Genomic DNA, 12,231 nt, shown 5'->3' on the forward strand with positions numbered 1-12,231 from the left:
TTGATTGTATATTTATTTATTTCCTAAAATTCGTATTTCACTATTTATTTTCTCAATGGTAATTTGTTTAACACAATAATTTTTCAACGATTATTATTTTTCAAATAATCATTTTTTGTAACTATAATATTTTTCAACGGTTTTATTTTTCAAATGTCGTATTTGTCAATGTTAAATATGAAAACCATATTCTCATAGTAATGTCAATCACATTAATACAATATTTTTTTTATTAAAAATTATGAAATAATATTTTTATAGTGATCTCTTGAAAAGTGAGAAAATTTGTTGGAAAAAAAGAAAACGGGTGAGAAAAATAATAAAAAATAAAATGACTATATTGAATAGTGCTGCTATATGTAGCTTTTTTTTTTTTTTTTTTTGCTAATCCAATCAAATATCCATTTTGCGTTTTTTTTTTTTTTAGAAATGTGAGAATCTAATAAAAACTTCATATTTTGTCCATAAAAGTCCACATGGCAAGATGCCACATCATATTTTTGGTAGAGGAAAAAGAGAAATGCTTGACTTCATTAAAAAATTCATCTTTTGGTTATTTTAATTCTAGGTGGCATGACCCATTTTAAAATTAATAGATTTTAAACAATAAATTAATAGATTTATGAAAAATTGGTTATGCCACCTAGGATTAAAATGGCCAAAATATAAACTTTTTAATGAAGCTAAGCATTTATCTAGAAAAAAAGACAAAACAAACTGAAGATGATGTGACATCCTGCCACATGGACTTTTATGGGCAAAATATGAAGTTTTTATTAGATTATAGCATTTTTTTTTTTTTTTTTTTTGGCTAATCCAATGTATAAGTTTTTTTACAAATCTGATTAATCATTTTAAATAAAAGTATCATTTGACTATTCCATTAGAAATGATCTTATAAGTGGCGGGTGACGAGCCAATAATTGCTAAATAAAAAACTCAAAGTGACCAAAATGCCCTTGCCCGTTGGATTTGGGTTCCGAGTCTGGAATCATTTGGTTTTTGGAATTCTCTCCCGTTTATTAGTGAGAATGGTTTGAGCATATTGGGTAATGGGTATTAATCCTAAGTTCTATTGGTGAAGGAAAAATGAATATTTAAAGGTTAATAGATTGGAGAATATTTAGTTTTGCTAAAGCGACAAACATACCCCTTGGGGCTCGACTTTCTAAGCCCCGATCACATCAAGGCATCAAGCAAATATCAAATTATACTTTTCGATTACACGCCCCTTTCCGGTTTAGCCAATACTTGCTAATTACATATATTAATTATTAAAAGTCCCTATTCTCTGCAAGTATTTACGAATACCCCTTTTCTTTTTCTTTTTTTCTTTTTTTCTTTTTCCCTATTCTTATTATAAATTAAAAATAAAAAAGTTTTTAATAACAAAGGATTCCCTCCAATGTTCAGACATCATACCACATATTACTTAATATTTTTTAATTTTATTTTTACTTTGTTGGATAAAAAGATTTACAATTACTTTGAAAACTCTTTTTCTTTAGTAAGTAAATTTTGAAACTAGTACACTCTAAAATAAATCGAATTAAAAAATTACACCAATAAAGTTTGAATGAAAACTAAAAAGACTTATGTAATAATAAAATCACTGTATTCTCCACGTGGCCCAAGCCATGCGGCATGTGTCCCGGTGGGCGCATTTTGGAGATTCTCTCACGGTATCCAACGGAGAATAACAAAGGGTACAAAACCAGCACGCACCTCCACCACGGCGTACATTAGTTTTTCTTTTTCTTTTTCTTTTTTTTTTCCTTGGGAAAATGATTTGACCCACAGGGAGACAAAGATTGGTACTCACATGCCCATGCTCTGTAGTCGTAGCTCTGAAAGCTACCACCATCCGGCCTTTTGGATTAATCGTATCCGTTGATGGGACTTTCGAATGCAGCCAAAACGGAGGGTCGTCATGCAAGCATCTTTTGCCTCCTCTACTTTCATGCCTATCTTTTTCTCATTTTATTCTCTCTTCTATCCGCGAAAAAATCATTTTCGGGTGATATCTCTTTCTGATAAATAAGAGTAATACTTTTATCATAATATTGCTAATTAGCCACTTAATTTTTATTTTTAATATGGGCTCTTGTTTTTCATTCCCATTTATATAATATACTATGATTTTCATTTAAAACATGCATGAATACATATGTATTACAAATTGGGGACTTTGTTGCAAATAGATGTGAATTCCATTGAGATTACTTCTCAGTTTAACTTCTTTCAAATTAATTAAAATTCCGTGTATTGATTTTTGAATACCTATTATGGTAAAATGAAATAAAAGTATTGTTTTTACTGTTCTCATTTAAATTGTTTAAAAATGAAAGTAAAAACCTATTAAATTTTCATGTTGATGTAAACCTGAAAATTACCCCAAAGAAGATATACATTTTGGGGTCAAATCGGACCATTTAGGCTCACCCTTGCCAAATCAGGTTCTATGGCACTTATGGGGTTTGGCTGCTTTGCCAACTAAGTTTATCCGTCCATTTTTTAAGCCACCTTGTCAATTAAATATGAAATTCCAATTATACCTTACCATTCCCTCTAGGCTTTTTGTAGGCGGTCAAAACACCCTACAACTCCATTTTGGGTCGTGCATTTTTATATTTATTTTTGTTTTATTGTTTTTTTATATATTTAATTGAGATTTCACCGTTTCACGTTCCTTGTTTGATGTGACAAGGTTGTCTTTATATATAACAAGATAAATGATTGATGTCAATATTTGTTATATCTCAGCTTACAAATTAACTATTAAATTAGTAAATTTATGTAGACACCGCATAAGTAAATGGTAGACCTCACAAAAATAATAGTTGATCTATTGAATTTTTTAAAAAAATATGAACAAATTATTGATATCAATCATTTTTCATATAACAATGTTATTGGTATGAGGTGCAAAATTAGACATTTGATAAACCCTACGTTAAAGATTGGGCGGATAGATCTAGCTGATAATCAACAAAAACTAGTGTTATTATTTGGCTTAAAAAAACACGATAATTATAAAAATTGGTCGATGTGCCTTTGGTGGGTATCAAAATAATCAAATTATTTGTTGAGTTTGTAAAAGTGATCACGTGTAAAGCCAAAAGCTAATTGGTCTAATCACATTGCGTTACGTGTATCTTCTCTACATAATCATTACCAAATAATCAAATACTGCCAAATCAGCTTTTCATCTGGCCTCCTAACTTCACCCCACCCTCACCACACCACTAAAAAAAATCACATATAACCCATCACCGAATGGAAAGTTTACTTATGTCTAACCTATCATTGTTGCCCTTGTCCAACTGGCTAGTGAATTCAACATAAGAACTTAGATTTGTTGGGAATTTGGTTGTCAACCATAAGCACAATTCATACTCGAGGGACTTAATCTGCAAAAGCTCATCAACAACCAAGTTTTGTTAACTATGATCGCGTTCTCATGGCTAGATGACAATTGGAACCCATTGACATGTCTCGCTATTGACAACTTGCTATCGGTCGAAGGCTTGACCTAGTTGTCCAACCCGACCGATTCACCAAATCCATTTGTGAGTGTCCATCACAAGATATTTGTGAAGATTGATTAAACCTTTGGAATTTAGTTATCAATGAACTATATCAGAATACAGAAACATTATACTCGTTAAGCTACTTTACTCGGACATAATCAACGTCCCATATGCCACCAAAACCAAATGGAACATACACCATAACTTGTTGATACATAGCACTAGGCTTTATGACCAAAAGAATTATCTCCATTTCAAAAGAGATTAGCCTTCATGATGGTTAATCTCCTTGTAGGATTAAGGGGAAGAGGAGATTATCCATCATGATATCAGTTAATGCTCGGTCCCTATATAAATAAAGTTACACGTATCTTTTTGGCATTTTTCTACATATGAACTAAATGCATTGAGTCTTTATTTATCTATACAATAATAATTGATTTAGACATCAAAATTATATCCCGTCGGCTTACTTCGACAAACTCTTTGCCCTGTATTACCTCTTTCGTAAGAGTAGACCAATTGCTTATCAGAAATAGAGATCTCCATCATTTGAACAGAAAACTGTCCGAACAGGTTGTAATACGGCAACAGGCAATTGAAAGTGTGTGTTCTTTGGAAAATTTCCAAAATTTGAAAGTGTTGGGTTTGTGTAAAAACAAATGCAAGCTGATCATAACTGCTCCTTTTTGGTAAAGGGTAACTGGGTAATGCTAAAAAGGCTTCCGTTAAAACTTTTTTTTTTTTTTTTTGGAAAGGCTTCCGTTAAACTTAAACACCATTTAAATAATGTAGCGCATTTTAGCGCGGTGGGCCATGGCCTGCAAAAACTTTAACAGAAAGTGATTATTAAAATTTGAAAAAAGCAATCTCAAGCCAAAAAGCCAACAGAGGCCAAGACAATGAAAGCACGTGACCTGCCAAAGAAAAAAAAAAAACTTACCTGCAATTTTAATTTCTTTTCGCATATAGACATCCATCCCATTGTTCTTTCTGAGAATCTGAGCAAACCCAAGCATCCCTTCAAGTCCAATCACTGAATTTTTAAATTGCACCAAAAAATTTTATTTAATTCTCTTATTATAGGCCATCATTATCGAAAACCCATTTTCAGTTTTTTCACTGCCTCTCTGTTTTTTCAGAAAAGTAAAAACAAAAACAGGAAAAAATTTCGGTAATAGGTCTGCATCTGTATCTGTGTCAACTTTTGGCCTTTTGTTTTGGCCTTGGCGTGTTTGGTTCCATCTGCGTGAGTGATTTTCATAGATCTTTATCTGTGAGCGTGAAAAGAAAAGAAGAAGATAATGGTATGGGAAGCACAGGGGACGAGCAGAGCAGTCTAATAGAAACCCACAGCATTTCCACATGGAATTTGTGGGGATTGCCCAAAACATATAGAAATCACATTCAGCATTCCCAGATCTCTAGGATCTCAGAATTTCAGGCTTAGATGTTTGCTCGCTTGCTTTTTCGAGAAAATTCTCTTCTGTTTTGCTGTTTGTCTCAGCTCATATGGTGCCCAGTGCGCCCAGTTTGATTCAAAATTCTCTGTTTCCGAGCTGGGTATTTTGAGGCCAAGTTATTTTAGCATCTGGGTCTTTGGTATCTTTAAGTTTTATCAAAAAGTAACAGTGCTTTGTTTGAGTTAAAAAGCTAAACGAAACAGCCCATGACTTCCTGTTATGGTAATACTTTATGGGTTTCTGATTCTGAGAGCGGCTTTTTGTTTAGATAAGGAAAATGTTCAGAAGTTCATGTGAAAATGGCTTTTGTGCTTGTTGGTTATGGTGGTCTTGATCAGTGGGTACTGGCTGGGCAAAGATAGTAAATTTTTTTACTGAACTGAGAATAGAGTATGGAAAGTAGTTTCATCTTCTGGAAAGTGGGTCTGCTGGTTTTGGCATTGATGGGGACTTCTTCTGCTACTCTTTCTCCAACTGGTATAAACTATGAAGGTATGTTCTCTGACGATTTTTTCTGATTATCTTCAACTGAGCTCTTTTTTCCTTCTCTTGTTTACTCATCCTTTACTTTTTCTTTGTAAGAAATACTGTTCTTTAGAATTGCAATTCAGAGATAGGTCAGAAGTTCATTTTTTATTTTTATAATTTTTGGGGAGGCTTTTCTAGGAAAAAAGGGAACAATGATAAGTTTAACCCTTCATGTTATGCATATTCTTTACTTTTAAATTTGGGTTGGAGGAAATTTTTGTTTCTTTTTAGTTAATGCTTTCATGGTTCCCTACAGTAGCTGAACTACCCCCATTTTATCTTTATTATATAGCATTTCATCGTTCTTAGACGGATACAGCTGAGGCTTCAGCGCACCTGTTTTGGTTTTTATTTCGTAATTATTTTTTGCACCCATAAAATAACTTTACGCATTTATTTTTCCCCTGAACTTTGAGCAGTTGTAGCTCTGATGGCCATAAAAAATGATCTTGTTGACCCACATAGTGTTCTGGAGAACTGGGATATTAATTCTGTAGATCCCTGTAGCTGGAGGATGGTTACTTGTTCTGCGGACGGCTATGTTTCTGCTTTGTAAGTTGTAGAACGATATTTTTAATTGATTCTTTTTCCTTTTTATTTTTATTTTTATTTTTATTTTTTAATTTTATTTGGAACTCAATTTCTGAGTAAAGGATTTTGTTTTTGTAATCAGGGGACTGCCTAGTCAGAGCTTGTCTGGTACCTTATCACCAGGGATTGGAAACCTCAGTAACTTGCAATCTGTGTAAGTTATTATCTCATTATTCATTGATTTTAGATTTTGGCTTTGCTTGTTCTTAGTAGTTGGGTATTACTTGCATACTATTTTTTGTTCTTGGTCTTGCTTCTGCCTCTATCTTGTTTCAAGTATCGAGATCACGACTCCTTCAGTTTAGGACTTTTGGTTCGGTCGTGTAGTGCTATAGCATTTAAGTTGAATCTTAACCATGATTGTTTGTATATATGTAGGTTGCTGCAGAACAATGCCATTTCAGGTCCGATTCCTGCTACCGTAGGAAAGTTAGAAAAGCTTCTGACACTTGATCTCTCCAACAATACATTCAGTGGGGAGATACCTAGTTCCTTGGGGCAACTCAAGAACCTAAATTATTTGTAAGTTTCAGAAACTGTATACTGCTTTTGGATCTTGCAAAATACTTGAATTGAATATTGTTCAATTTGCTGCGTGCTTAGGTGCTTGCTTTCAGATTCTTATAACTTTTAACATTGTTTTTGATCAAGTCAGGAGGTTAAACAACAACAGCCTTACTGGATCCTGTCCCGAGTCTCTTTCCACTATCGAAGGTCTCACTCTCGTGTATGTACTTTTCCTTTGCAGTCAATAATTTACTCTCCCATCTCATATTTTTATCAACAAACTTATAAACAGAGCAATTTTTAGAAACTCAGATATTCACTTTTATAAGATGAATATGCAGGGATCTTTCTTTTAACAATCTCAGTGGCTCCTTACCAAAAATATCAGCAAGAACTTTCAAGTGAGCCATTTGTTCTATCTTTCTATCAATTGTTAATTATCCTCTATAAGTTGGTTATTGTTAGTCCTTGACATTCTCTTGCTATTTTCCCTCTCAGAATTATTGGTAACCCTTTAATTTGTGGGGCAAAGCCTGACAACAATTGTTCGGCTGTCTTTCCAGAGCCACTGTCCTTCCCACCAGATGCTATAAAAGGTGTTTACAACTATGTTTTATGATTTTGTTTTTCAACTTGCTTCTGCATTACACTTTGCTTACATGTTTTAAACGGGATTTTGGTTTCTCAGGTCAATCAGACTCTGTAAGAAAAAGCCAGCATGTGGCTATGGCTTTTGGTGCAAGTTTTGGTGCTGTTTTTGTTATAATTCTTCTTGTTGGGTTAGTTGTTTGGTGGCGATACAGACACAACCAGCAGATTTTCTTTGATGTTAATGGTTAGTAACTGTCTATGCTTTATTTCCTTTTCTTTAGTATTTCAGTATCACTGATACAGATAGTCTTATAGATCTCTCATGCTTGTATCTGTGTGGGAAGTAAGAATAATTCATTATGTAGTGGACCTAATGTTAATTAACTGCAGTGTCAGACTGTCATAGTTTGTTTGCATTGTAATACCTGCAATGAGCCATTTCTTACTTTGAACATTGATTTGATTTAGAAATTATATTTTTAAGGGTGCACACACATGTGAATGCTTCACTAGAAATATTTACTGTTTTGAAGTTTTGTTTATTATGTTGTGATCTAACAGTGACAAATGAACAAATGAAGTTTATTTGACACCCATGGGCCTCTTTGCAAGGAGCTTCATTCATTGGTGCTTTGTTAGTTCTCACGCTTTCTGATATTTTTCACTTTATAGTTCCCTGAAACATTACCGAGGCTGAATGTTCTTTTCTCTTTTAAGTATTTCATATGCTTCTGAAAGCATTTCAAGCTGTTGGGACAGCTGCTGTTCAAAACCTGGGGATTTAAAACTGAGTTGTAATTAGCGTATTTTGAAGACGAAATGGAAATTTTGAGTTGCTTCTTCAGTGTTGAGAAGTATACTATTGCTATAATCAAGAGAAGGCATGATTCAAGAGTGTTGTAAGGAAGATATGGAGAAATTTGATCGGGGCAATAAAAATTTCAAGACGATTTGCACCTCTTTAGACTACGTAATAGTTGAAACGGTCACATTACTATTGTTACTGTATTTTGGTGTCTTATGCAATGCATCTGCCAACATCAAATATTTTTATAGTATTATTTGTTGGCTTTAGGAACTCTTTTTGTGAAACTGATTTGTTGTGTGTAAGGATTGCTATCTTTTACCTTTACCCACTTTATGATTCTCCCAGCATTCTCAGTTATAATGTGTGGCTTGACAGATCAATATGACCCAGATGTATGCCTGGGCCATTTGAAAAGGTATGCATTTAAGGAGCTCCGGGCTGCAACTGACCACTTCAACTCAAAGAACATTCTTGGGAGAGGTGGTTTTGGGATTGTATACAAGGGATGCTTGAATGACGGAACTGCGGTGGCCGTTAAAAGGCTGAAGGACTTTAATGCAGCTGCTGGTGAAATTCAATTTCAGACAGAAGTTGAGATGATAAGTTTGGCTGTCCATCGGAATCTTCTCAGGCTTTTTGGGTTCTGCACAACTGAGAATGAACGTCTCCTTGTTTACCCCTATATGCCCAATGGAAGTGTGGCCTCAAGGCTAAGAGGTTAGCTAATGAACAACTTGTCGTTGGTTATGTTTTCTAACCCTTCTTGCATGTTTCGCTTCCTAAGAATTGTTGAATCGTTGGCCACATCTAATGTGAGGAACCGAACCTACTGCAACCTGCATTGCCTTGTTTACATCACTGCTACACACACCAACCAAACTCTACGTCCTTGCCCACTGTTGGCTTTTGACCATTTTTCAGCCGGCAACACCATCAATGCATCTTTCCTGTTGCACTAGTCCAGTGGGAGACATCACCTCAGCTACCGAATCTGTGCCACACATATTCAAATTTTATGACGATCACTTCAATTGCCTGCATTCAACTTATGACCTCCCCTAGCTTGTCACCATGAAAGTGGTGCTTAGCCTGCCACTATATTTTTGACCCGTCTAGATTCCAGTGCCATGCACTCTCGTGGTACATTGCTCCAGACCTCCATCATAAGCAATTAATATAATTGTCTGAACAGTAAATCTGCACTCTATAGTTTATTAAATTTAACATTCCTTTTTGCTGCTGCTTCAGTTCATGCCCATGTATCCAAATATAGCCTCTTAAGAATGTCTAATATTTTGTTTTCTTAATATTTGATCCGAAGTCTCAGTTCAAAGAACCACTTTCCTCAGACACATTAATCTCATTTCTAATCATGCCCACTTTTTTTCATTGTTATTCTTTTTCAAGTTGAGTTGATTGCTGCAGCTAACTTTTTGAGCCATGAGCTTTTCAGCCTTCCATTACTAAGGAAGTGGCCAGGATTTTGTGCGAACCGAAAATAATGACATCAATTTGTTTTTATTACTTTTTCCTTTTCAGATCATATTCATGGCCGGCCAGCTTTAGACTGGACAAGGCGGAAGAGAATAGCTTTAGGTACGGCAAGGGGGCTAGTTTATCTACATGAGCAGTGTGACCCCAAAATTATCCACCGTGATGTCAAAGCAGCCAATATTTTGTTGGATGAAGATTTTGAGGCAGTTGTTGGAGATTTTGGGTTGGCAAAGCTTTTGGATCATAGAGATTCTCATGTGACCACAGCCGTGCGTGGCACTGTTGGCCACATTGCTCCAGAGTACTTGTCAACAGGTCAGTCATCAGAAAAGACTGATGTGTTTGGCTTTGGGATTTTGCTCCTAGAGCTGATCACTGGTCAGAAAGCTCTAGATTTTGGAAGAGCAGCAAACCAGAAAGGCGTAATGCTTGATTGGGTATCGTACTCTCTCTCTCTCTCTCTCTCTCTCACGCGCACACACACACACTGTTTAGGTAACATGTGAATAATGTTGTGAGGGTAAAAATTACTAGAAGTTTCAAAATGTCTGACGTTGATTATTTACACAAATGAAAAACGTGCTAGGGTGGAGTGCCATATAATTTTTTCTAATTCAATGTAATTATGGAAATTACTTGTTTTGTATTGTTTTCGTATTTCTCCTCCTTGTGGTAAATTTTATGTTCTTTGAAACATTGATGGAACTGATTAGGAGAATTGCATTGTATTATGTTCTTAAAAGTTAATCTCCATCACTGCATAAATGCTAAGCATTCCTCCCATGGCTTGGGAGGAGTAGCGAAAGCAGATGATTTACTCTTCCTTTAGGTACTTGTCTTACATTGCGGGCCAACCTTTTTGCAGGTTAAAAAGCTCCATCAGGATGGAAAGTTAAGTCAAATGGTGGACAAGGATCTAAAGGGAAATTTTGACAGGGTTGAGTTGGAAGAAATTGTTAGAGTTGCCCTTTTATGTACTCAATTTAATCCTTCTCACCGCCCCAAAATGTCAGATGTATTAAAAATGTTGGAAGGAGATGGATTAGCTGAGAAATGGGAGGCTTCACAGAAGGTTGAGACGCCAAGGTTTAGATCTTTTGAAAACCCTCCTCAAAGATACTCAGATTTTATAGAAGAATCTTCACTTGTGGTAGAAGCAATGGAGCTTTCTGGCCCTAGGTGATTCTTTTCTTTCTTTCTTTCCTCTTTTTTTTTTTTTTTTTTGTTTCCCCCCCCCCCCCCCCCCCCCCTTCTCTCTACAGCTCCATCATTAAGTTGCAGTGGTTTGAAGTAGAATATGTGATTGGTGTTGATAGCTGCTGAATGCATGTATTCATCTGTATAAAGAAAAAGGAAAGTCATGTATAAGTATCTCTCTTCTGTCTCCTAAAATTAAGTCTATTGAGCTTCTGCCAAATGAAGTCTTGGAAATTATGTGAAGGATGAATTTTTCTACCTTTGGTGCTCAAGGGTTCATATCCATCTGGCACAGGAAAAAAAAAGGGTTGATGACTCAATTTTCCCCAATTATGCTTTAGTAAAAGGACTATTGACCTATAATTATATATAGATTAGGTGATTTAGTACTTATACGAATTTTAGTAGTTTCTAAATATTCTTCATATCTTTTTAACAAATAATTTGTCTAATTATTAATTAAATGAACATATAGAATTGTTAGGGTTTAGGGTTCTAAGAACCCTTCTTGTGACCGTTCTAAGAAGTTGTTCACAAGATTTAGGAAATTATATAGTTAGAAGAATTTTTTCCAACCCACTATTAAATTCACTTGTAAGTTGTAAGCATACAAAATGTATGTAAATTTTACATGTATTTTAAATTTCACATGCATTTTGAATACCTATTTGTTTAATATAATGGATTAGGGAAGATTATTTCAACTTAATTCCAAATAAAACTTTACCCTTTTGGATAAAAGTAATTTGCATTGATGCTGCTTTACTTCTCAATATTATGTAAATGTCATCTCACAAGGCCTTACCATATGGTAATCTCAACATAAAATATATTTCTCCGTCAATGTTATATTTAAATTAATTGAAATTTGCTAGGTACCATGATGCATTGTATGGGGCATTTTTTTCTTCTTTTTAATTCTTACTAAAAAAAAAAAAGAAAAAAAGAAAAAAGCCTTTACGAGTTGAAAGGAAAGTTTCAGTGCTCCAGTGACAGCGTGCTCCTGCATCAACTAAACAATCGCTTCTGGCAGAAAGGCAGGTGTCGGCCTAGGTTTTGCCACGCTCTTGACTATCAGTGGTTGCGATTCAAGGTGCGGCAACCTAAGCTTTCACGAGAGGGACTGTAGCATGTTCCAAATCCGCTTCGAATCTTCGACAATACGTCAATACCTATAAAGCTTTGCACTGTTTCAGGAAATGCCACGTGTCCGCGTTCGACAACGAGAACTGTGTCGATTTGTGATGCTCACACAGTGACACGGAGCACTCAAATTTTTAGCAGTCTAAAAATATAACAGCCCCTTAAACTCTTTGCATTTATGACGTGCATTTATGACGTGCTTAATTACTCTGAAACCCTTGTGCACAAAACTACATGGGAGTTTAAAGGTGTAAATTTAAGTGGCCTATTTGTATTTTATTAAAAATGATGTGGTTATTAAAATTATTATTGGACTTTTAATTGATCATTATTGAATTTTGATCAAAAAGTGATTTTAATAGCCACATCATTCTTAGTA

General features: G+C 34.9%; 1 protein-coding gene across 1 annotated transcript; it reads left to right on the forward strand.

Moving 5' to 3' along the window:
- The first annotated feature begins 4,539 nt into the window (after positions 1 to 4,539).
- Positions 4,540 to 10,967, forward strand: NIK3 (NSP-interacting kinase 3). Its single transcript, XM_059590097.2, has 11 exons — positions 4,540 to 5,485; positions 5,941 to 6,073; positions 6,195 to 6,266; positions 6,491 to 6,634; positions 6,768 to 6,839; positions 6,961 to 7,020; positions 7,118 to 7,215; positions 7,308 to 7,454; positions 8,394 to 8,735; positions 9,558 to 9,949; positions 10,378 to 10,967. The coding sequence occupies exons 1-11, from the start codon at positions 5,386 to 5,388 to the stop codon at positions 10,693 to 10,695; spliced, it is 1,878 nt and encodes a 625-aa protein (XP_059446080.1). The 5' UTR covers positions 4,540 to 5,385; the 3' UTR covers positions 10,696 to 10,967.
- The last annotated feature ends 1,264 nt before the right edge of the window (positions 10,968 to 12,231 follow it).

The sequence above is a fragment of the Corylus avellana genome, chromosome 4 (assembly GCF_965113065.1).
Source record: "Corylus avellana chromosome 4, dhCorAvel1.hap1.2, whole genome shotgun sequence".
In the NCBI taxonomy this organism is placed as follows: domain Eukaryota; kingdom Viridiplantae; phylum Streptophyta; class Magnoliopsida; order Fagales; family Betulaceae; genus Corylus; species Corylus avellana.